The sequence below is a fragment of the Spinacia oleracea genome, chromosome 3 (assembly GCF_020520425.1).
Source record: "Spinacia oleracea cultivar Varoflay chromosome 3, BTI_SOV_V1, whole genome shotgun sequence".
In the NCBI taxonomy this organism is placed as follows: Eukaryota; Viridiplantae; Streptophyta; class Magnoliopsida; order Caryophyllales; family Amaranthaceae; genus Spinacia; species Spinacia oleracea.
In genome coordinates this window covers 107,275,263-107,298,285 of record NC_079489.1, presented here as the reverse complement: position 1 = coordinate 107,298,285, position 23,023 = coordinate 107,275,263, and the positions used below count along the sequence as shown (strand labels likewise).

The window sequence follows — 23,023 nt, the reverse complement described above, 5'->3', positions numbered from 1 at the left end:
TTAAGGGACGGAGGAAGTATTATCTTGTAGTTCCCCGTTGTGCTCACCCCTAACTATAACGACAAGAATCAAAATGACAAAAAAAACAAATGAATACTTCTCATCAACTCATCCCCATCTATATAACTCCAACCTTGAGACCCGATCTCTGCGAGCACCCGCATGGATTCCATCACATCCTCCCCTCCTTGATGTACTCAAATCTTCCATTAAACCTCCTCCTCTCCTTTAAACTCTTAATGTACGAATTTCCCATCTCCCTTTTCGAAATCGGCACAAACAATGATGCACACAACATACAGTAGTAGCTCAATTATATCACTAAGCACATATTCTACTTTGAATTATTACTCTTATTGCTCAATTGAAAAATGCTCGTCAACATATTGTTCTTGTTGCTGCTCATTTCCTATAAATTCCTGTAAATTAATTGTACCCACAAACCCTAGGTTTTTGTGTGGGTTAAGGCAGTCCACTTTGATTCAATGCCCGCCTTCAAGGAGGTTTACATTAGGGTCTAGTGACCGGTATTGTTGTCGATCGCCGACTTACGATGTGGGTCGGTGTTGTTGTTCGGAGTCTAGCTGTGTTAAAAAGGAGAGAGTTGGTGGGTTTAATGGAAAGAATTGTAATGAGAAATGTTGTGTTAAGCAAAAGAGGGGTATTGATGTTAGTAAGATCAAGGGTAGGATGGGGTGGAGTATGCGCGATTTTAGAAGTAGTGCACTTGGAGATGCTGAGGCTATGCTTAGTTTGCTGAGTGAGGGAATGATTGAGGAACGTGTGGTTGATAGGGAGAAAAGAAGCTCTCCTCTTGAAGGGAAAGTTGCGATTGACAAGTTTAAGGATAGAAAGCCAAATGTTGCAATTGATAAGTTTAAGGATAGAAAACCAAATGTTGCAATTGATAAGTTTAAGGGTAGAAAGCCGGATGTAGGTTCGGGGTATAGGGAGAGTGAAACGAGGAATCGTAAGCTGGAGACGGGCAGGGTTCAGGCTAGGGAAGAGGGTCATAAGAGGGATGAAGAAAAGCAGATTATTTCCAAAGACGAGGATGGAAGGTTGAGGAGAAGAGAGTCTAGTTCGTCCTATTATTCTCTTTCAGATTCAGGGGACTTTGGGAGTGATGTGGAAGTGGAAATAGAGAAAGATGAGTTTGTTGGAGAGTCTTCTACCAGCCACAACAAGGATTTGAGGAAAAATGAAATGACTAAACATAACTGGGAAAGGTACAGAGATGAGAAAGATCAAGAATTGCAAAGCAGCAATGATTTCAGAGTTGGTGGCTCTATTCAGCAGAATTGGAGAAAGAAGTCAGAGAAGAAGTTTACTCAAGATTACAAGGAAACTAATTCTAATGTAAGGCAGTCTCAAGAAAGAAGTTATATGATTGACTCGAGTTCGAAAAAGCAATTGAATTATCAACAAGAGCAGTCAACAACTTCAGATGTGAAATCCCTTGGGCTGTCAAGTTCTCACATTCATAAAGACAATAGAGCTAGTCAACTTGATTATTCAACACAAACAAATAATAGGGGAACTCTTGAATCAACGTCCAATACATGGAGAAGATCTACCCAGGGGGATTTGAATTCAGTTGAGGAAACAGGATGTAAGTACTGCAAAACATGTGGTACAAACATGGAAACAAGTAAGACACAATCAGACTTCCAACAGCATGCTGAGCTGACAGAGATGAGTGCTAAATTGACCTCAGGTGCAGAAAGTTTGTCTGAAGATACACAAAAGAATTTAACTTCACATCAAATTTCAGCTGAGGATGTAGGTAAGAAGCATGACCAAATTCACTTGGTTACTGGACAATCCAATGCAGAGAGAAAATCCCAGCATTGTCCTGAAACTCTATCTACTGATGCTACCCGTGCTCAAAGCACTTTAAGTAGACGTAGAAAAGAGGAAGAAAGTTCGAGTTCACTTCAAATTTCAGCTCAGGAGAATAAGCAGCAGGATGATGAAATCTACCTGGAAAATGGCCAAGTCGATGCAAGGAGAAAGTTTCATCATTACACCGATGCTAGTTATTCTCAAAGTACCTTTAGGGAACAGCAGCAATCAGAAGCTCGAATGAAGTATTTAGAGGAAAAGACAGCGGCACTTGTTGCAGCTGAGGAAGTTAAAAGATTGCGTGAGGAATCAGGTGGCAAAGTGCCTCATGTCGAGATAGGTGATTCAGGAGTTCATTCTTCCAATTTGGAAACCAGGAGTCACTCTACTTCTGATGATGAAAGAGTATATAATCTGCAAACTTATTCAAAATCAAAGGTAAAATCAGTAGAGGAATTGGTAGAAAAACGCAAATGGATTGATGAAACAACTGTTCAATCCACCCTTAGAACTGAGATACAAGGGCCTGCCAGTGGAAACTTTCCTGGAGAAGGCACCGTAAGCCAACCCTCGATACCATTAATGTCTCGGACAGGCATTCAACAATTAAGCAGGGAAGAAGTTAGGAGTGGACTGGTTTCGATGACATCTCCACCATTCCAAGATGTAAGCAGGTCCCAGTTTCATGACGCATCGAGAAATTCTTTGAGAAATGATACAGGAAGAACTGGGGAAGTTGGTTCTGGTAGTTCAGATAAACTCCCTCAAGAAAGAACTCCATCGTCCCATGGTGAAGTCTATGACAGAAAGAGCACGTTCAGTGAGGAGTATACTCATGGGGATGCGTTAGTTTCAGCTGCATGTATGCAGGAATCATCAACTCTGATTGTTGATGAGTTTATTGAGAAGTTGAGCGTTGAAGGATCAACTTCTGAGACTAGCACTGAGAAGAAATTAGCAAAACTAGATTTAAAGCATCAAGATAAAAAACATATGCTGAAAGGACCAACTGAATCAGAATCTGACAAGACAGGCTTACAGAAGAAAGCTTTAGAGCATCCATCTCAGGTTTCTAGTCCAAATTTTAAAAAGAAAAAGCCACAGAAGCTAGATTCAAAGCGTTCATCTGTAGATTCTGAAACCAAGGGATCCTCGGATCAGATGTGGGATGTGAAGGATCACTTTGTTCAAGAAGCCTCAGAAATGGAATCGTTAGAGGGAGCTATTTCTGGAAGTATTCCTGTTGTGAGCAAAGGGAATTCTGTGTGGAGTACTGTTGCTGGTATATGTAAACTTCGATGGGGGTCACATTCTGAAAATCAAAAGTCTCCTGTTAAAGTCAAAGTACAGGCCTCACCTAGTGGATCTGCTGGTGGCGAATCATGGTTTTCTGGAAATGAGGCAGATGAACCAAATGGTGATGGCATGACAATGGAGCACCTAAGCTCGCCGCATCAGACCGCTTCATCTGATAAGCAACTTCTGGAGACCTCTTCAAGTCAAAATGAGGATGTTGTAGTTATGAACTTGGATGACAAATTGAGCCATGTTCATGCGGGTACTTCATCCTCTTCTAGTGCCTTACATAGTAGTTCAATATCAGGAGATGTCTTAGTTGGTGGAAATACCAACTTGAGTATTCCCCAATTTATATCACTACCTAGCCCTTCAGTAGGTCTATCGGAACATTCTGTTAACTTAAATGCTCCCCAACTTATGTCACTACCCAGCCATTCTGTGGATCTATCGAAACCTTCTTCTAGCCAACTGAGAAGACTACATACTTCTGAAGAGATTGTTGATACCCGAAAAAGTGAGTCACTCATAAGTCTTTCAGAGAAACAAGGGAATATAGCTGCTGATTTATGGCAGACTGATGTTATTTCATCTGAGGAAACTGATGTTGAACTTAACAGAAAGAAGCTTCAACGTAGCAAGGTAGTTTTGCAAAGGTTTGATGAATGGGAAGATGCTTATAGACTTGAACGTGAGCAGCGGAAAGTTGATGAAATTTTCATGAGGGAAGCACTTTCTGAAGCAATGAAGGCTGCTGAATCTTGGGAAGTTCCTGTTGGTGCAGTACTGGTGCAAAACGGGAAAATTATTGCTCGTGGGTACAATCTGTAAGTATTACTTGTGATTCCCAGAATCTGGATTCAAAACTATTCTCTTTTTTTTTTTTTGTTTAAAAACTTTATTACTTATTTCATTAAGGTGCATGTTTCAGAGTGGAGGAATTGAGGGATTCCACTGCCCATGCTGAAATGCTTTGCATAAGGGAGGCCTCAAACGTCCTGCGGACATGGAGGCTTTCGGTAATTTTCTTCTATTTCCTTTATACTGCAGAAGTTTCAAAGACAAGCTTTCTTTTTCGTAGACATTTGTCTGTGTGTGAAATTTTCCAAATAGTGGACCTTTGGGCCTTTCAAGTATATTTTATATATTTATATTCATGTTCAAAATTCTAGTCGTGCATCTTTAGATTTTTACCCACAACGGGAATATAAAGTAGGACATGAATGCTAGCTTTTGAATCCGACATGCTTCTGCATTCATTGTATAAGTTCCCTCAGTTTGCTGATGTTGGCATGGGTAGCTTGTAAAGGTCCAGAATAGAAAATCTGCTTTGCTCTGTATGTAGTCTAGATGAAAGGTCAAAGTAGGAGATATAATTAGATTGCTTCCTTACTACAAATACCAGATCATTTGCATATAGTTAAATATATAGTCTATAGTTGAAACATGTCATCTTCATTTATCCATGCTCATCTATCACAAGTGCACAATCTCTTATTTAAGGCTGGTGTTCAATAAATATTTAATGTAAGTATTGCAAGGCGGATGTAAAGTTTACTAAAACTGCATAAAAGTTTCCTTCGTTCTTATTTAGTTGACACAATCTGACTTTAGCACTATTCATACATCTTCCTTTGACCGGATTTTGTTATTTATGCGTAAGGTAAAATATAGTCATGTGAGATCTTGTTAAATTCGTCTTAATAAATATTTTAAAATATAACTTTATATAACTTTTTCTTTTAGATAATTAAATGTATTATAGAAAAAAATGTGCATTGGCAAACATGACTAAAGAAATATGTCAACTACAGAAACACGGAGGAAGTATCTTTTAGTGATAAAAGAAAAATTATCCTTTCAAAATCACCAATAATGTACAAAGGTAATCATGTAACCCTTTACAAAGTTCGTCCATCAAAGAATATTTCATAATATAAAAGTTAATCAACACATGTTAAAAGTTACCAAAAATGGATAAAAGTTTATTGTACACCGGTTGCGCGTAAGACTTTTGTCAGAAGTGTCCCATCCACATGTGTTGATGTACATGGGTGTCTTATGTTATTGTTCTGATTGATTGTGGTTCCACTTTGTTAGTCTTATGAGTTTTTTCTATACTTCACCTGCAAAAACTGTGTGACTTAAGATGGACTATGATAATTTGGAAGCAAGCAATGGTCATGTGTAAGCATTTCTATAATATAGAAACTTAAGTGCAGAATGTTATATTGTGTAAACATTAGAATTAAAGAGCAGTATGTTATAGACATTTCTATAATAGTTACTAGTATGTGCCCGTGCATCGGGGCATTGATAATGTTGAAAACTATAAATAAAATAGGGTCAAAGTGAATTATTATATATTAACATTTGTTTTCATATACTATAAATAAAATAGGGTCAAAGTGAATTATGTGAATAGTGCAAAAAGTCAAACTTGGTCGAGTATTAAGGGACAGAGGGAGTATTACATTAAAATAATCCAAGAATTATGAAAACAAATTACAACAAATTAAAGCAGATGAATAATTAAAGGTAAATAATGGTGGTAGAATGTTCAATAGACCCTTAAAACCGAATACAAATATCTTGATTGAACAACAATTAAGCAAATCTTAGTCATGAAATTATACAATTAATCAGCCTATACAAAATCAAATCAGCTTGTTAACAAAGTTCTTAATTTGGGGAAAACCAAACCCTAACCCTAATAATAGTTGTTTTAAAATTGACAAAACCGTAGGATTCTAAACAACGAAGCTAATCCATCATCATTCCATGAAGCTTCGTCACCAATGGAAGGATCTTCGACAAGTTCATACGTCTTAGTAAAAAAATGGGGTCGAAATTGACCTCATCCACTTCCACCGCCATTGACATTCTCGGCGGCGTTTTCATCTTCCGGCGGCTGTACAATCACCGATAACAATTTCTCTTCAAATTATCCAACTTTTTAAACTCTGGCGTGGACATGAGATTGCAAGGCGGTGAAGACGACGACGACAACGACAACGAGGCTACGAAGAAGGCGAGAGCGAGGGTGATGGTGGAGATAAGGGGTGGTGGGGGAGAGAAAATTGATAGAGATTGAGAGAGTTGATTGAGTTTTGGGTTGTTCATCAATGGAAGAGCTAAGGAGAGAGAAAGTGAAGAGAGGAAGAGGATGAAGACGGCTGTGAGCAGGGGAAAGGAAAAACAAGATTTCAAATTACATCATTTTACTTTGGATTTCAAATTCCTAACCTAAGCCTTATTTTTTTAAAGCTTGGGATTTGGCCCAAATCCAATTACAAATTCCATACTCTCCCAAATAATGTAATTGGGCCAAATCCAGGATTTCATTTTTTTCCAAACGGGCCATTAAATATTTTTGCTCAAACAACTGACTTACCTCTTTGTCAACTGCTCCGACACGCAATATTTAGACACTAACTTCCAATATCATTACTCAAATACCGTAGATAAAATCATTTCTAAGTTTTCGTTAGTGTTGCTGAGCACTCGATTATATACTTATAATTATAGAACGGTAAATATGAGCAATATGAAGTAGAGAAATGCAACTGAAAATCACATACTCTTTACGTACTTCGTAACGCATTACTGTGCAATTAATGATGCTCTAGAAAGGAACTTATCACGTACGAAGTATACCTGATCTTACTATAGTTAGTGCACTTATCACGGACAACAATAAAGAGTCCAATACTAAGAAGTAAAAAAAGAAAAATTAATATGAAAGGGCGGGATGATGTTATATTGTACCTGTAGTTCCCCAAAATTATGTCTTCAACCTTCATATTTCTCCTCAAATAGATCAAATGTCTTCCGGATTAACTGAATTTCAAAGACAATTATTCAAAAGTTTTAAACTGATGTAATCATAACCAAGCTAAAAAATTAAAATTGAGTATTGATTCAGTAAGAAACCAAACAAAATTCTAAATTTAATGACTCTAAAGGTGCTAATTAAGATCATAATCAAGTCCAACTTCTTTAAAAAAAATCACCCACAACTTGGATGATGAGAATATAGGGTGGTTACCGACTGATGACAGGCCACATAAATGACGAACTAAGAACCACATGGCAACTCTAAATGTCTGTAATCAGTCCATTAATCCAAATTTTACATGAAAGACTGCAAATAGGGAAGCTATATGAAAAATAGAGAATATATTTGTGATTTTTAAAATAGGTAGAGAACGATATAATAAAACAACAGTCAAGATCGATCTTCATATGTGAAGTTGGTACTTAATATAACTTTCTGCTATGATATAAGAAACCCTAAATTAGAATTGAGTAATGTAATACATAGCCTTATACATAAAATAAACGAAGAAATGGTAGGAAAATGTAGTAACATTAAATGTACGTTGTTTACATAGAATTGTTGATTGTCTTGGTACGAAATCAAGAGTGGTAGTCGTGGCACGACTAGTTTTCTCGGGTAGTTTATTTTGTAGGGATGTTATCCCCGGTAGTTATCTAGATTAGATATCTATTTTTTCCTCCCATTTTCTTTCTACTGCCTTCTCATTAGTTTCAAATTTTTTTTTGAAAGTGTATTTGAATTTTGGGGCGAATTAGTGTGTTTTAAATGGTTTTAGCGAGAGTGAACATAATTGCTTTATTGCGGATTTGGAGGCCTCGCAACAATCATGACATTCTTATTATTATATAGGATTCAATAGGTTAACTATGTAAATATTTCATATTTTTAGTGATACTGTGATTTCTTTGTTTGTTTCTAATATTAACTATTGAAATTGCTCAAGGGGGCGATGGTCCAATGGTTATTACGGTCTATTTGTTTCAACTTAGTTCAGAAAAATAAGTTCATATAAGTCCAGACACGCAAAAATAAGTTCCTTTTTTGAGACAATTTTATATACAAATAAGTTTTTTTCAGGAAAATAAGTTATAAATTCAGATTATCCAGGGCAACCAAAGAGAGCCTTGGTCAAGAAATCTTTGTGCTTAGCTTTTAGATTTTATTGAATCTTTGAGGGTCTTGGGGCTCAAGCAATTCAAAGAGTCTAAAATAGAGAAATTCCTATTAGTGATAGTAAAAGTTCACGCTATCACCATTCTCATTGTCATTTGTCACTAGCCCATGCCCCCTTTCTCCTTCCATTTTTTCCTTGTAACTTGCTCATCATCTACCTTTCAAATGTTAAAAGGTGGGATACGTGGGTGTTAATGATGCTTGTCTCGGTGTTGGTGTTACCGTTCCCTGTGACCAAAGTAACTTTGTTAGCTTCTTTACGGGACAAGGCCACAAGGGGTTGAAGCTTTCCAAGTTATACAATAAGAGAGTTGTAAAGGAACTAGGCTAATTTGTAAAAGCGTTTTTGTGTGAGGACACCTGCTGTGATTTCTTTTTCCACACTTCACCATAATTCTCATATAAAAAATTTGATCCTTTTCATGTGTAAATAATTGGACATATTTCTATTTAGGATTGTTTTAAAATACGGTTTTTTCATAAAATACCCCCGAGGTTCCAAGAAATTCACCAAATACCCATTATGTTTTAAAAAAAATACCAAAGACCCCAATTTTTTTTCAAAAATACATCCAAATAAGCAAATATCTAACGAACAGTAATGCCGTTAGTGATTTATCGCTAATTTCCCCTAATTAATCCTAACTAGGCCTAATTAACCCTAATTAATTAACAAAAAAGTTATAATTAAAAAACACTCTTTTTCTCACTCCACCTACCTCCCCTTCCCTTCTCTTTTCTTTCGTGGAGCACATTAAACCCCAACCATCAACATCAAGTTTAGGAAATCTCAGATGCCATTGTTGTTTATCATAGCCCGAGGTTTGCCGGAAAGATGGTCGAGGATGGCCGAACTCTTGTCGATTACAACATCCCAAAGAAGTCAATTGTCCACTTTGTTCTATGTCTTACTCCCCTATCAACTTTAATCTGAATTTGAGTTGATTTCGCGAAGAACAAACCCTTGATTTCAAATTTGGGGTTTTCTATTCGTGAATTATTTCATGTAATTGATGTATAAGCACTGCTTTGAATCTCCTCCTATCTAACATCTCCTCTCCCCTTCTCATACTCAAGGACCCAGAAAAAACATTGAGCTCAATATATCCTCGGAGAACGAGGGGAAAGAGGAATCTTAAGCGGAGTGGAGAAAAAGTGTGTTTGTGAATTGTAATGACAACGATAATGGGGATGTAATCAAATTGTATGATTTGTAATGAAATTCAATTATAATCGCAAGAAAGAACCAGAGTGGTAGAATAATTGTTGGATTTACAAAGTATTATCATTTCGAAGAAGAGAGGGAGTTTCTGTACATTGTAAAATTTCCTCCGCCCTTATCGATGCGCTTATTTTTGGGATTTGGAAGTGATGTTGGAGGTGAATGGAGATGATTTCGATTGTTGTTAAGATTTGGGGAAGATCATGATGAGAGAGAGAACAACTTCAAGATGTTGATTGTGAGGAGATGGGAAAAACAGTTAAAAGTAACTCCGACATATGAACAATTAATTAGGGTTAGTCAGGATTATTAGTGTAGATTAGCGCTTAATCATTAACGCCATTAGTGTCTGTTAGACATTTGGATAAGTTTTTGAAAAAAATAGGGGTATTTGAAACTTAATGGGTTTTCGGCGAATTTCGTGAAACCTCGGGGGTATTTATTGAAAAGACCGTTTAAATAATAGTCCACATCTCCAAATTTAGTTTGGACTTTGGAGAACTTACAACTTGTCCATATTACTATACTGATAACCTCTAGGAAATACTACCTTCTAGCATGGAACTTACATACAGAAGGATAACTATGAAATTTCAACCTAGTTCCTTAAAATATCCTTCAATAATTTTTAGGGATGGAGGGAGTAACAATTAGCAGCTTCATTTCATTTTTTTAAGTGCTAACCAAACATAGTGTTGAGATATATAGGGAGTTGTCCCTCACGTAGGACATATAATGCCATGAGCTTGCATACAAACTAGTGTGTTCCTCGATAAATTGCCAATTGTTTTTTCCGTAGAGCCTCACTTGTGCTATGTGCTTTCTTTGTTTGGTTGTTTATTGAGTTCTTCACAGTATGAATAGTATGACCACTTCCATTGCACAGTTGATTGTACTGCTTATCTGTTACATTACATGCACAACAATTACAACCATTAAGATGTTTCATTATGGTCCCTAGGAGGACTTGTACAAATCTAGGTCCTTGTGAGAATCCTTGGTATATCTTCTCTGATACATGTTAACAATGAAAGTTGAAGTGTGGCATTTAAGGATGTTAAAAAAAGATGTTTGGTTATTGTGTCGTGCTTATATTTATGTACATCTTTTGGAAATTGTTGGCACTCCTGAAATAGTGAACTCAACTCTTCCCTATTTTCAGGAAACCACTCTGTATGTAACACTGGAGCCATGTCCCATGTGCGCTGGAGCCATCCTTCAAGCCAGAATCAGTACCCTTGTCTGGGGTGCTCCTAATAAGCTTCTTGGAGCTGATGGCAGCTGGATAAGGTATGGATGACTTCATGCTATATTTTAGAGCATTTTTCCTCTCTGAACAAGACATTCACTTAGATTATTTTTTTGAAACTCACTATTATGGTGTCCTTTAATTTGTCAGGCATACTTTAAAAAAATTATAAAATATATTTATCAGCCATAAGAGATGTTACTGGTGTATAACCTTGAATTATATCTGTTAAACACATACAGCAGCTTGGATGCATCCCGTTGTAACTTTAGATGGAGGTGACTAACTGATTTCAAGTTGTTGGCCCTTTTGTATTTTTTTAGTTATGGCTTTCAGGCAAACATCTTTCCGAGTTGTCTTCCTTCTTCCACTTGTGTTTAGTTAGTGTCCTTGTAGTCCTTCCAGTCGGTGTCCTGTCTACCTCCCCTCATTCTCTCCCCTCCCCATGTTACCTGTCATCTACTATGTAGTTGTACTATGCTGCTTTAAGAAATATGGAATCTATCTGCAATAACAGGCATTTTCACACGCTCCTTGGATTAACAGGCACTATCTCATGTTCCTGAGTGGCTGACCTCGTGAGATATTAAAATATATGTTCCGATAAGTCGATGACTATATTGCTCATATGTCGCAGAAATTAAGTATAAGTTAGTTTTTAATGAATGGTTGAATTCATATCATGTTACACAAATATAGTAAAAGTTGTATTTTCTGCCAATTTTTTTTTATTATATTTTTATAGCTAGGATTAATAATAATCCGTCTATCCTGCTGTTTTTCTCATGCTCCGGAACCTGATGAGAACAATATTGTCTTGCTTTCTCTATACGTGCCGACGTGCATAATAATAAACAGATTATCACTTCTGATACTAAAACAAGAAACGCGTCCAAAGACTTACTGTTGTGGATGCATTGTAGGCTTTTCCCAAATGGCGCCAACGGAGAGCAACCTTCAGAAGGGACAGAGAAGCCAGCTGCTCCTGTACACCCTTTCCACTCCAAGATGAACATTCGAAGAGGGATACTACAAGAAGAATGTGCAGACATAATGCAGCAATTCTTCCGACTCAGAAGGAGGAAGGCTAAGGAAAAGGAAAAGGAAAAGGATACATCGTCATCCGATGAATCAGGCCAACCTTCTTGTTTTCCCAAACCACACCATCGATCGAAGTTGTTGCATAGGATGCATAATGTTTTCCATTCTTCAAAACAGCAGGCTGATTGATTTTCATGTAAGTAAACATATACTCCGTAGTCCATACAGACGGTTATTCTTTTTTTTCAAATCAATGATTAAAACATATATATTATTTGGGGTTGCGTGATGTGTGTATATGTATATTCTTTTCCACTCATGGTTTATTGAAGAAATTTCTTAAAGTTTCAAGTTTTCTGTAAAATACATAATCATTCTACTCTTAATTGTTGTTGTGCATATTTCTTCACCCCCTCCTCAAGTTGGACTTGCATGTATGGTATAAGTCCTAACTTGCCACAAAGAAACTTATGTTGCTCCTCATACAATCCTTCTGACAAAAGCAAAAGCAAAAAATCAAGACTAATTGGTTCTCCTCCTCCCCTTGACGTCTTTGCGGGTTTTGCTCAACGTATTTGGGACAAGAAGGGGTTGGTGAAGGTGTCTAGTGTATCTTAAGGGCATTTTCATGGCCTGATTTGACTATGTTATATTACTAGAGATGCAACGATGGCTTTAGGCACTCGCCGCACTCCTATGCGTGATTCAAAATCTGTGATCCTCAAGTCTTGGTCTCCTGATTTGGATATTACCCAGATGGAAATTCCTGAGGTTACAATACGGATCTCGATATCAAATTCTAGGAAAAGCGAGCTCTTAGTAAAATATGCCGTCCTATTGGAAAATTTCTACATGTTAATAAAGCAACTGAGGAGAGGAATACTCTCCAGTTCCCCGACTTTCTTACTTTTGAGAGTGAAACTAGTGTTCAGATCTCTCAAAAGTTTCATTATGAATGGAGGCCTATCAAATGTAGCAAGTGCCAAAAGATTAACTGTAAAATGTCAGTTAAAATTAAGCGACTATGGGTGGTTAAACATAAGCCCGTTGCTATAGCCCGAACTTTTGTTGATGATGAGGGATTTCAGCAACCTAGGTATAGTGTTAAAGTTAGAACCACTCCTGTTGTTTCTACTCATACCCAAAATACTTTTGTGCACCTTGCCGGGGATAAGATTCTTCACACTTCTGTTCAACCATTGGTTATGGTCGGGGTCATTCCCTTCCATACAAATGGATAACTTCTGTGTGTGTGGAATACTAGGGGCCTAAATGGTGAGATGAGGCAACTTGAGGTTAGGAAGCTAATCTCCCAACAACATCTTTGCTTATTAGGTCTTCTAGAAACTAAAATAAAACCTCAATATTTTTCTAAAGTTCTAAGTGGTATTAGCCCGGGCTGGGGTGTTATTTTCACTTCTTTTTGTTCTACAATCCGCGTTCTATTAATTTTGAATCCTAATATCCTTTATATTGGAATCCTTAGTATGTCCTCTTAATATGTTCATTGTAAGATGGAAAATTTGAGTTCTCATATCCAGTTTGCTTTAACAGTTGTGTATGCCGCTAATGATCCCGCGATGAGGAATGATCTTTGGCTCGATTTAGCTTCTATTGCGGCTACCACCTCTCTGTCTTGGGTAGTGAGTGGTGACTTCAATAATCCTTTGTTCCTAAAGGATAGGATAGGCTCTCTCGTGAGTCGTGACTCAAGTTGAGGTTAAGGCTTTTCAAGACTGCATTTTACAATGTGGTCTGGAGGATATTAAGAGTTCTGATTGCCGACACTTGGAATAATAACACTAGTAGAAAAAACCCCTGTTGCAGCCCCCTTGTTGCAGCGTACAAGTATTAATACGCTTCAACAACCAGTCGGTCAACGCGGGTCAAACCCTTTAAAGGGTTATTACAGCGTACAAATTAATTGCCCCCTGCAAAAGAGCTTTTTGCAGCGTACATAGTAAAAGCCCCCTGCAATAGGTCTTTTATTTTGCAGCGTACATGGTAAAAGCCCCCTGCAATAACATATTTGTAAATTTTTTTCGCTGCAACTTTAACTCAGACCAAACATTTCTATCTCAAACCTCGTGACCAATTTCGAAATTCATATCCCACTCAGTAGTCCCTTCTTCTTCTCTCGATCTTCCTCTCCTTCGCACCGTACACCTGGCCCTTCTTCTTCGATCTTCTCTCAGCTCTACCGGAAACACCACGGACCTTGCCCCTTCTTCTTCTTCGATCTTCCTCGCTGGCCTTCTTCTTCTTCCCTCTGCATTTTTCTCTCTCCTCTGCTTCTCAAAAAATTAGGGTTTGTGAATTAGAATTTGGGGATTTGGGAGTTAGGGCTTTTCGTATCGGTGGCAGAGCACCACTCAGAACCACTCCACAGCAGCGGCGTGAGTGACTGACGACAGCCCACAGTGGTGGTCGACGGAGCAAGCCGAGATTACTTGAGAGTTGAGACGAAACGGAGAGGCAAGTAATATAAGCAACTTAATAGGTTTAATTGTTTTCTTGTGGATTGATTTGTCTTTAATACTTAGCAGTTTTGGAAATTCGCATCATCCGGATTCACTTAGCTTGCTGGTAATTTCCCTATACTCAAAGATTTGTTTCAATCAGTTGTTTGCAGTTTGTTTTTATTAAATCTTGCTATTTTTTTTTAATTAAGAAGTATAAGTTAGATTGTTCTGGATTTGAGAATTTGATAACATGATAGATTGAAGAATGATGATGGTTTTGGGTTTAATTTGTTAGGAAAATGCCTTTCTTATGTTGCTAGTATTTCGTGGGTCTTGATCATCTAATATTCATCGTATAAATGAACAGGGTAAACGAATCGATCGTTGCTGCTAGCCGTTTGCCCTTTTACTTCGAAATGGATCATTGTTTTTAGTTTCAGTCTGAGTTATTGTTAACGATTAGTCACAACATATATAAAATAATAGAAGGTCTTATTCATGTTGGCATATGTTGAAAAATACTTGTTGCTTTCTTTCATCAAGTTATTTATTAAGCTTAATAGAAGCATATCCGATCGACCTTTTATGGTAATTGTGATATATGGATCATATAAATGAATCTAACTTGAAATTTTGGTAGACATGTACGATGGAAGCTCGTCCTTTTCAACTGGTGAAAGAACGGCGATGATGGTTCTGATTTAGTTTTCAAGGGGTGGATTGATGAGCAGACTCTCTCTCCTTCAACACCTGAAACTGGAACGGCTGTTTCTTTCAAGAACCTTAAACCTGAAGGTTTCCAGAGTGACAAGGAGTATTGGTTGGTAATGTTTTGCTACCTTTCTATATTCGTTCATTTGTCATTGACTCTTCCTAGCTGGTCTATTTCGATTCCTTATAGCACGTACGCTTATTTGATGCAGTCAGAGTTAAACTATATTGGCCAACTGCATCATCCTAATCTGGTGAAACTGTTTGGATACTGCCTTGATGGCCAAGATTGGTTTCTGGTGTACGAGTTTTTGGCCAAAGGAAGACTAGAAAACCACTTGTTTGGGGGTAAGTAAGTAGCTCACTTCTTGTTTGTTTTATGACTGTATTTTTTCCTGAAACCACTTCTTGTTTGTTAATTTGGTGAATTAATTTTTCAAATTGTTTGATTCATATGTTAATTTAATGAATTCATTGGTTTATTTCATAATATCTTGGTCGCAATTTGGTTTATTTCATAATATCTTGGTGATGTTATTCTTTTAGTGTAAATTGATCTTTGTGAAAATTTTCACTGTATTTGGGCTTGTTGCGGGGTCGGAATTATTGGGTTTACCTTATGGTAATTTTCTTGATGCTAGGGCTTCCAAGAAACCTGCATTTTAGCATCGTCTTTCTAGAGAACCGCAAACTCATTGGCGATCGGCGTCGACTTCCCCGGCGAGGTATTTCCGTCTCTTAATCTCTCTCCTTCCCTTTCTTCTGCCTCACCCCTCCTGCTGCTTGTGATTTCATCCCTTTTCTCAAATATTTTATATTGTTTGAGTTGTGTACTTATCAAGTCTATTTTTTGGTTTTTTTTTTTATGTATGATTTGGATGTAAATGCTTTTGTTATGAATTGTATTTTCCTGTTGGGCCAAGTCTGTTTGTGGATTATTTCGGAGATTGTTTCGGAGGTTTGCTCTTTTCTTTGTGTGTCACTAATAAGAACTTCCAACAAAAATTAGGAAGAAAAGATGAATTAAGGTAGTGTTTTGGTTTAGCAGAGTTTCGGTGAGATTGATATTATTAGAATAATGTCAGATTGTCAGGGTGCTATAAGCCACATCTTTAGAGATTTTGGTGGATTTTCTGTGCGTTTTAGCTCTTTTTGCTGGCTAAAGATAAAAATAGTGTCTCAGCCAGGGAACCAAGGCCTGTGGATATTGTTTGGTTTACATAGTGTGTTAACGCCCATTGATTCCTTCAAGAATTTACTTTTATCAGTACTAGTGTTTAGGTAATACAATGTGGTACTTCATTGTCTTTAAGTTGCCTGTAATTGCTATTGATTGTTTTAATTTAGTATTTGGCACAACTTGTATTTAACTGTTCTTGTGCTTTGCATCAGTCATTTTAGTCTTTCTTATTTTAGTTTTCTACTGGCCTCATTGTAGTTCTAGTAAGAGCCAAATAAGTCATTGGAGACAAAAATGTTCTAACCTGCTAACAAAGCAGCCTTCTCCTGGAAAAAATCAGCTAACAATCACTTTTTATTATCGGTATTTCGCTCTGTGGTCTGATATATCACTGTCACCATCATGCTGGATTGCAGGTATGCCTAGTAATGTCAGAAAAAGACTGTTACTCGCATCCTTGTACTGTTGTACACTTACTGCCATTGATAACTCTTAGTTTCCCATGATTATTAAGGGAAATAGGGTGGAAATTGTAACTAAATGTTTATGTTATTGTTTCATTTGAAGGTTTATGCTTTAGATGCAAACCGCAGCAAGTTCTGAAAACTAAAATAGCATTGATATTCTGCTTCTGACAGGTTCTAACATTGGTGTTACTGGATCTTCCTGGACTTCTGTTTTTCTCCACATATACTCTCCTTGTCCTCTTTTTGGCAGAGATTGATCATCAGGTAGAGTGTAATCTGATGTTGCCTTGCTTACATTTGAAAATGACAACATTCATTTCATCTTAGCTCATTTTCCGCCTAACAAGTGCCTACTTTTTCAGGCTATATATCTACCAACTGATAAGCTGAGGCTTGTTTACATATTGCTAAACGCTGGAATTTACTTCATACAAGTTTATTACATCTCATGTTTACTTTATCTTTCATGTTAGTGATTTGTTACCAGTTTATTTTCAAAGGGTTTGAACCCATGATAGTTATATTTTATGCTTTAGGTTTGTATCTGGATTTTTCTCTGGTTGTATAACAATGAAGCATTGGAAACCGTAGGACGGATCTTTATTGCAGGTTCGTTTCTGTTATTGATGATGATTTTTTTTGTTATGGGACCACTATTTTCAGACTGTCTAAACTTCTTTGTATTCTGTCAGCTGTCTCATTTCTTGCTGCGATCAGTTTCTTGTTTTACGGACGAAGGTCAGTTTTTGAATGTTTGAGTAATTTGATCGTCTATAACCGAACAACAATGCAAATTTGGTATACCAGTATACTTCGTATCTGTATTTACTTGTCATATTTTCTATGAACGACTCCAGATTGTTTGTAATGCTGAGACAGTTCCCAATTGAATCTAAAGGAAGAAGTAAGAAGTTATACGAGGTTTTTCTTCTTTCCTGAAACATTTTTAGTCCAGTTTCCCGCGTAATTTCTAAGTTCTAACCTGCTAACAAAGCAGCCTTCTCCTGGAAAAAACCAGTTAATAGACAACGCCTAAATGAGTTTAAAGCCAATAAAACCTAGGGTCATGTTAGCTCTCCTCAAAGCTGGTCTCATTTATCAGGCCATTATCATGAGATAAACCAGTTTAAAGCTAGTAAAACCCTTTAAACAGGAGTCAAAGTGTACTGCCGTTATATACAACACCCATGAACAACCTAAATATGACCTATAGAAACAAATAAGAGCACGGGAGAAAACAACACTGTTATTTCAGAATAGAGTCTGGACTCAGTCGACGAGCTAATACCCCTCTTCTCTCTCTTTCTTCCCCTCAACCCTGCTTGTAATAGATTTCCTGTGTGACCTGGCTACTGCTCACAAATTCATCAGATAAGATCTGATAACTTCTCAATATTTGAAGATAGGTCTTTAAAATTTTAGTTTGGCCTAATAATTCATCTGTTGAGGAATCTGTAATTGTGGAGTCACTTGTATTCTTATAAATATCATTTGAGATGAGAGCAGTTTATATCATACCTGTAACTTCACCAAAAGGCAAATTGTACCACCACTCTAAAGTTCTTTTCATCTGGGAGCAGTCTCAGGGTAAGCCCCTGCAGTTGCAGCTCGGATCAAACGGCTGTTCATCTTTCTCTTTGGAGGCTCCTTTCTCTCTTACACAATTCTACATTTCTGCTCAAACTAAACAATAACCAATTAAATTTATATGGTTGAATCTAGTAGTTTTGATGATTGAATTAAAATTGTTGAGATGGCAGTAATTGAATTCAGCTGAATTATTGTGAGTTTTATAATGAGGGAACAAAAACATGATCAGGAATCTATATTTACTTTTACACCAGCAGGAACATGTTCACATTTACTTGAACTTGGTACTAAAAATTTTCAAATTTTCATTGAAAATTTTGTATAGCAGGGACTTTTGGAAGTCCTTCACTAATTGTGAATTGGAGCTTTCTTTTCCTGAGAAACCAGTTTAGTGACTTGCATAGCTAACCCCATAATCGGTTCATTCGTTTCAAAGATAGATGTAGCATTATTTTTCTTTCTTTTTTTCTTGGTTGTAAGTGAGTATTATATCCTTCTTAAAAGTAAACAACCCAAGGAGACAGTTAACAACCAGTTTCTTTCTGTCAGAAGCAGAAACTTTACAAGACAAGATACTAGGAACTCTATATTTTACATCGTGTTTTATCCTATTTACAAGAGTTTTAGGGATATTTCTTTCTTAGTTGCTTGAATGTTAAAATGTGACATTTCATTTGCATTTAATCTAATGCTCCCTACAAATTTTTGTTTTTGTAAAGGTCTATACTCCGAGGAATGCGCCTTATGCTAATGAGGAAATTGATGTGGTTCGTGAGCAATGGTCTATACTCCGAGGAATGCGCCTTATTATTGGCCTGAGCGCTTGATCGAGTTGGTTTAGATGTTATAGAACAATCTTTTATATTAAAATGTATGCGTATGTTGAAATTGGGACGTACATATATTTAAATGTAGTACGTGTATTTTGGTTTTATGATATATACAGAACACCAATTATTGTTTTTATATTTGTTATACAATTTGAGATATTATTATTGTTGTTACAGGTTTCTATATTTGGTGCAAGGCACTCTAGCTATCCCTAAATAAAATAAAATTTTTTCCGCCAAAAGTGATTTGTTGCAGCGTACATATGTATATGTACGCTGCAACAAGGCTGTAAAATTTGGCAAAAATTATGACCTTTTACAACGTACAAATAGATGTTCGCTGCAACAGGATGGGTTTTTAGCAGCGTACACCAATTTGTACGCTGCAACAAGTCATGATTTTGGCAAATTTTTCACACTTGTTGCAGCGCACAAGTATATGTACGCTGCAAAAAAGCACTTTTCGCAGCGAACAATGTACGCTGCAACAAGTTTAGACTTGTTGCAGGCCCCCCCGTTGCAGCATACGATGTACGCTGCAACAGGGGTCTAAAAGCCCGCTGCAATAAGGGTTTTTTCTACTAGTGTAAGCAGGATGGAGCTGAAAGAGTTTCACAAAAATTGATCGAATCCTTGAGAACAATGACTTGAGAGCTCTCTTCCCTCACTCTGAGGCTGATTTTCTTCCCGAGGGTTAGTGTGATCACTCTCCTGGGCTTTTGGTTACTCATGTTTACCTACTGGTAGGAAAAAATATTTTCGATATTTTAACTTTTGGAGTTAGGCACCTGGGATATTCCTGCTCAGGGAGTTCCCATGTTTAGGGTGGTTACTAACTCAAGAGGCTAAAAGGGGTGTTGCGAGCTTTGGACAAGAATACTTCTCTGGTGATAATGTGGCGAGGCAGGATCTTGAGCACTATCAGCATGCTATGCATTTAGACCCCTTAAATTCCGAGCTCATTGATAAAGAAAAGTGTGTGTCCAAGGTTTACTTGGACACCGATAAAGCTTATATTTTATTCCTGAAACAAAAGAGCAAAGCTCATTGGCTTCAAGATGGAGATTCCAATAAGGCTTACTTTCATAAGTGTATTAAGATGAGGATCCATAGGAATAACATTAAGGTTATTTGTGACGAAGCAGAGATTACTAATACTCTACCTGATTACGTTATGAGTGCCTTTCTGGCATATTACCAAAACCTTTTGGGTATTAGCAATACTAGTGGGATCCCTGTCTGCCCAGATATTGTGAAGTTCTCTTTTTCCTGATTCCCTTCATGATATCTTATGTAGGCCCATTTCTGAAGTTGATATCAAGAAGGCTATCTTGGCCAGATGGCTTCTCTAGTCAATATTTAAAGACTCCTGGGATGTCGTGGGCAATGATATTTGCAAAGAAGTTCAATTTTTTTGAGAATGGGAAGTTATTGAGGGAGATTAATGTTAGGTTATGACAAATATAAAACATATATTTCATGCGGAAAAACCATAAAGCCAGGAATTCAAATTAATTGCCACATAGTCAATTAGCATAATTTAGGATACATACATGTGACGCGTGCCTTCCCTAGATGCTCCCGAACCGAACAAGAACAAGTTTAGGACTCCAAGTGTCGTCCCTTCGTAGATAGTCCACAGCACGTTCGGATCCGCCTTAGATTCAATTAACTAGAATATAGTTTAAGGTTTTATGTTATTCGAACTTATTTATTTGGCAAATTATTAAGCTTAGTTTAATCTTAAAACTATATGAATACTTATGATTGATGTATTATAAATTGTGATTATGTATCACCTATTTACAGGGAGGAATTATCGGACTTAGATATCCACTAGGATTCAATTTACTAATTCAATTAGAATTCTACTTAAATTAATCCTTTGTATTTTAGTGTTTAATTAAACGACTAACACTAGTGGATTTAGGAAAACAACTAACCGGACAAATCCTAAGTGTCTAAGGATTCGAAGCATGCACGAACACAACACACACATGCACAGCCCACGAAGGGTGGGCTGTGCGCGCGCGGCTCGGCCCAGCAGGCAGTCACGCGGCCCACATCATGGGCGCTGCTGCTGCTAGCCTTGCCTTGCTCGGCTGGGCCTGGCCTTGCCTTGTGATTGGTTGGGCCTGCCTTGCTAGGCGGGCTGTGTTGTTGTTGCTGCACGTTTTGCGCGGGCTTCGCTTGGCGCGGGCCTGGCTTCGTGTTGGGCCCTTGCGTCTAGCAAGCTCGTCCGATGTTTATTTTGTACGTCGCGCTTTCGATTCGTTTATTTCGATTCCGGAAATTATTTCCGATTCGAACAATATTTAATATTTCCGATTTTGGAATTTATTTCCGTTTCGAACAAATATTTAATATTTCCGATTCCGGAATTTATTTCAGATTTCGATAGTATTTCCGATTCCGGCAATATTTCCGTTTCCGGCAATATTTCCATTTCCAATAATATTTTCCGATACGTATCATGTTTCCGTTTCCGGCAACATCTACGACTTGGATAATATTTATATTTCCGATACGATCCATATTTCTGTTTCCGGCAATATCATCGTTTCCGGAGTATTCATAATTTTCCTTTTGACGGTTTCAGCTCCCACTGGAACCGAGATCGTCGATTCCGAAAATCCATAAATGGAGTACTTAATTCACTTAAATACTTGATCTGTTCACGTACTATTTGTGTGACCCTACGGGTTCAGTCAAGAGTAAGTTGTGGATTAATATTATTAATTCCACTTGAACTGAAGCGGCTTCTAGCTAGGCATACAGTTCACTTGATCTAACTGAATTATTAACTTGCATAATTAATACTGAACCACATTTATTAGACTTAGCATTGAATGCATACTTGGACCAAGGGCATTATTTCCTTCAGTCTCCCACTTGTCCATAGGGACAAGTGTGCATTGCCTAATTCCTTTGTCGCTTGATGCTTGCTCGTGAACATAAGGTAAGAGTAGTCATCCTTATTATGTCCATAGGTATTTCTCGGTTTCAGAGTTCAACTGATCAAATAAACAGATAATCATAGCCTATGATTCATCAGAGCACGACCACCCATTTTACAGTTTCTAACTCTCCGAGTGGCCTTGTACAACTTTCAGCATCTCATCCCGATTTATGGGAGGACAATCCCAATCTTGTGATCTTGAAGTTAGACTTCGTTTGATAGGTGATTACCCGAGTGTTGCCGTTATAGCCTCCTTTTACGGTGCGACGGTTGACAACGTCAAAGTAACCAATTCTCAAACAAGTAATCTCAAATCACTCAGGTATTGAGGATTAGTGTCTAATAATTTTAATGAAATTTACTTATGAATGATTTTCATCTCTTACAGTAAAGTTTCATAGGTCTGTCCGATACTAGTCTTCTTAAAGTAAGTATCTATGCAAATGATTGTGACATTGCCATGTCCACATAGTTCAAGAAACAGAACTACTAGTCATCTTGCATTCTAGTCGTCTAGCGTTTTCTATGCGTCCATCTTTGTAGAAAACTCCGACCAGGGACCTTTTTCAACTTTTGACATTCATGTTCACTTGAAGGACATTTCTTAGTCACAGGACTGGTCCTGACAGTCTATCTTGAATATATCGTCAAATTGAAGGGACTCATCATTTAATAAACCGCCAATTAAATGGAAAATGAATTCTATTCATTTATATGAATGGTTAACCAATAACGTTTTACAAAGTATTAAACTCTAAAAATTTAAAACATTAATTAAGGACATCAAAGCCATTCTCCAACATGCTTGATTCTCATAGCTGCAGTGTGCGAGTTGTGCTTCGCTTGCGGCAGAGGGTTAGTTAATGGATCTGAGATGTTGTCGTCAGTTTCAATCTTGCTTATCTCGACTTCTTTTCTTTCAACGAACTCTCGTAGAAGGTGAAATCTACGAAGTACATGCTTGACTCTCTGGTGGTGTCTAGGCTCCTTTGCCTATGCAATAGCTCTGTTATTGTCACAATACAGAGCTATTGGTCCTTTAATGGAGGGGACTACACCAAGTTCTCCTATGAACTTCCTTAGCCAAATAGCTTCCTTTGCTGCTTTATGTGCATCAATGTACTTCGCTTCAGTTGTAGAATCCGCAATGGTGCTTT

The 23,023-nt window shown here is 37.4% G+C and overlaps 1 protein-coding gene across 3 annotated transcripts; it reads left to right on the top strand.

The window, feature by feature from the left end:
* Positions 1 to 83: 83 nt before the first annotated feature.
* On the top strand, positions 84 to 11,982 carry LOC110788473 (tRNA(adenine(34)) deaminase, chloroplastic). Of its 3 annotated transcripts, XM_021993110.2 has the most exons (4): positions 87 to 3,968; positions 4,073 to 4,160; positions 10,540 to 10,667; positions 11,550 to 11,982. In XM_021993110.2, the coding sequence occupies exons 1-4, from the start codon at positions 283 to 285 to the stop codon at positions 11,854 to 11,856; spliced, it is 4,209 nt and encodes a 1,402-aa protein (XP_021848802.2). In that variant the 5' UTR covers positions 87 to 282; the 3' UTR covers positions 11,857 to 11,982. The 3 variants fall into 3 exon arrangements, 2 of the variants coding, with proteins under 2 accessions (XP_021848803.2, XP_021848802.2); XR_008930845.1 differs by lacking the exon at positions 11,550 to 11,982 and having other exon boundaries at positions 85 to 3,968; positions 4,060 to 4,160; XM_021993111.2 differs by lacking the exons at positions 4,073 to 4,160; positions 10,540 to 10,667; positions 11,550 to 11,982 and having other exon boundaries at positions 84 to 3,658; positions 3,762 to 3,932.
* The last annotated feature ends 11,041 nt before the right edge of the window (positions 11,983 to 23,023 follow it).

Excerpts from the sequence above, each read along its gene's own strand:
- LOC110788473 (XM_021993110.2), top strand. The coding sequence starts at position 283 with ATGATGCACACAACATACAGTAGTAGCTCAATTATATCACTAAGCACA. Across the intron at positions 3,969-4,072 it reads ATTGCTCGTGGGTACAATCT|AGTGGAGGAATTGAGGGATT; the intron begins GTAAGTATTACT and ends TGCATGTTTCAG. Across the intron at positions 10,668-11,549 it reads GCTGATGGCAGCTGGATAAG|GCTTTTCCCAAATGGCGCCA; the intron begins GTATGGATGACT and ends GATGCATTGTAG.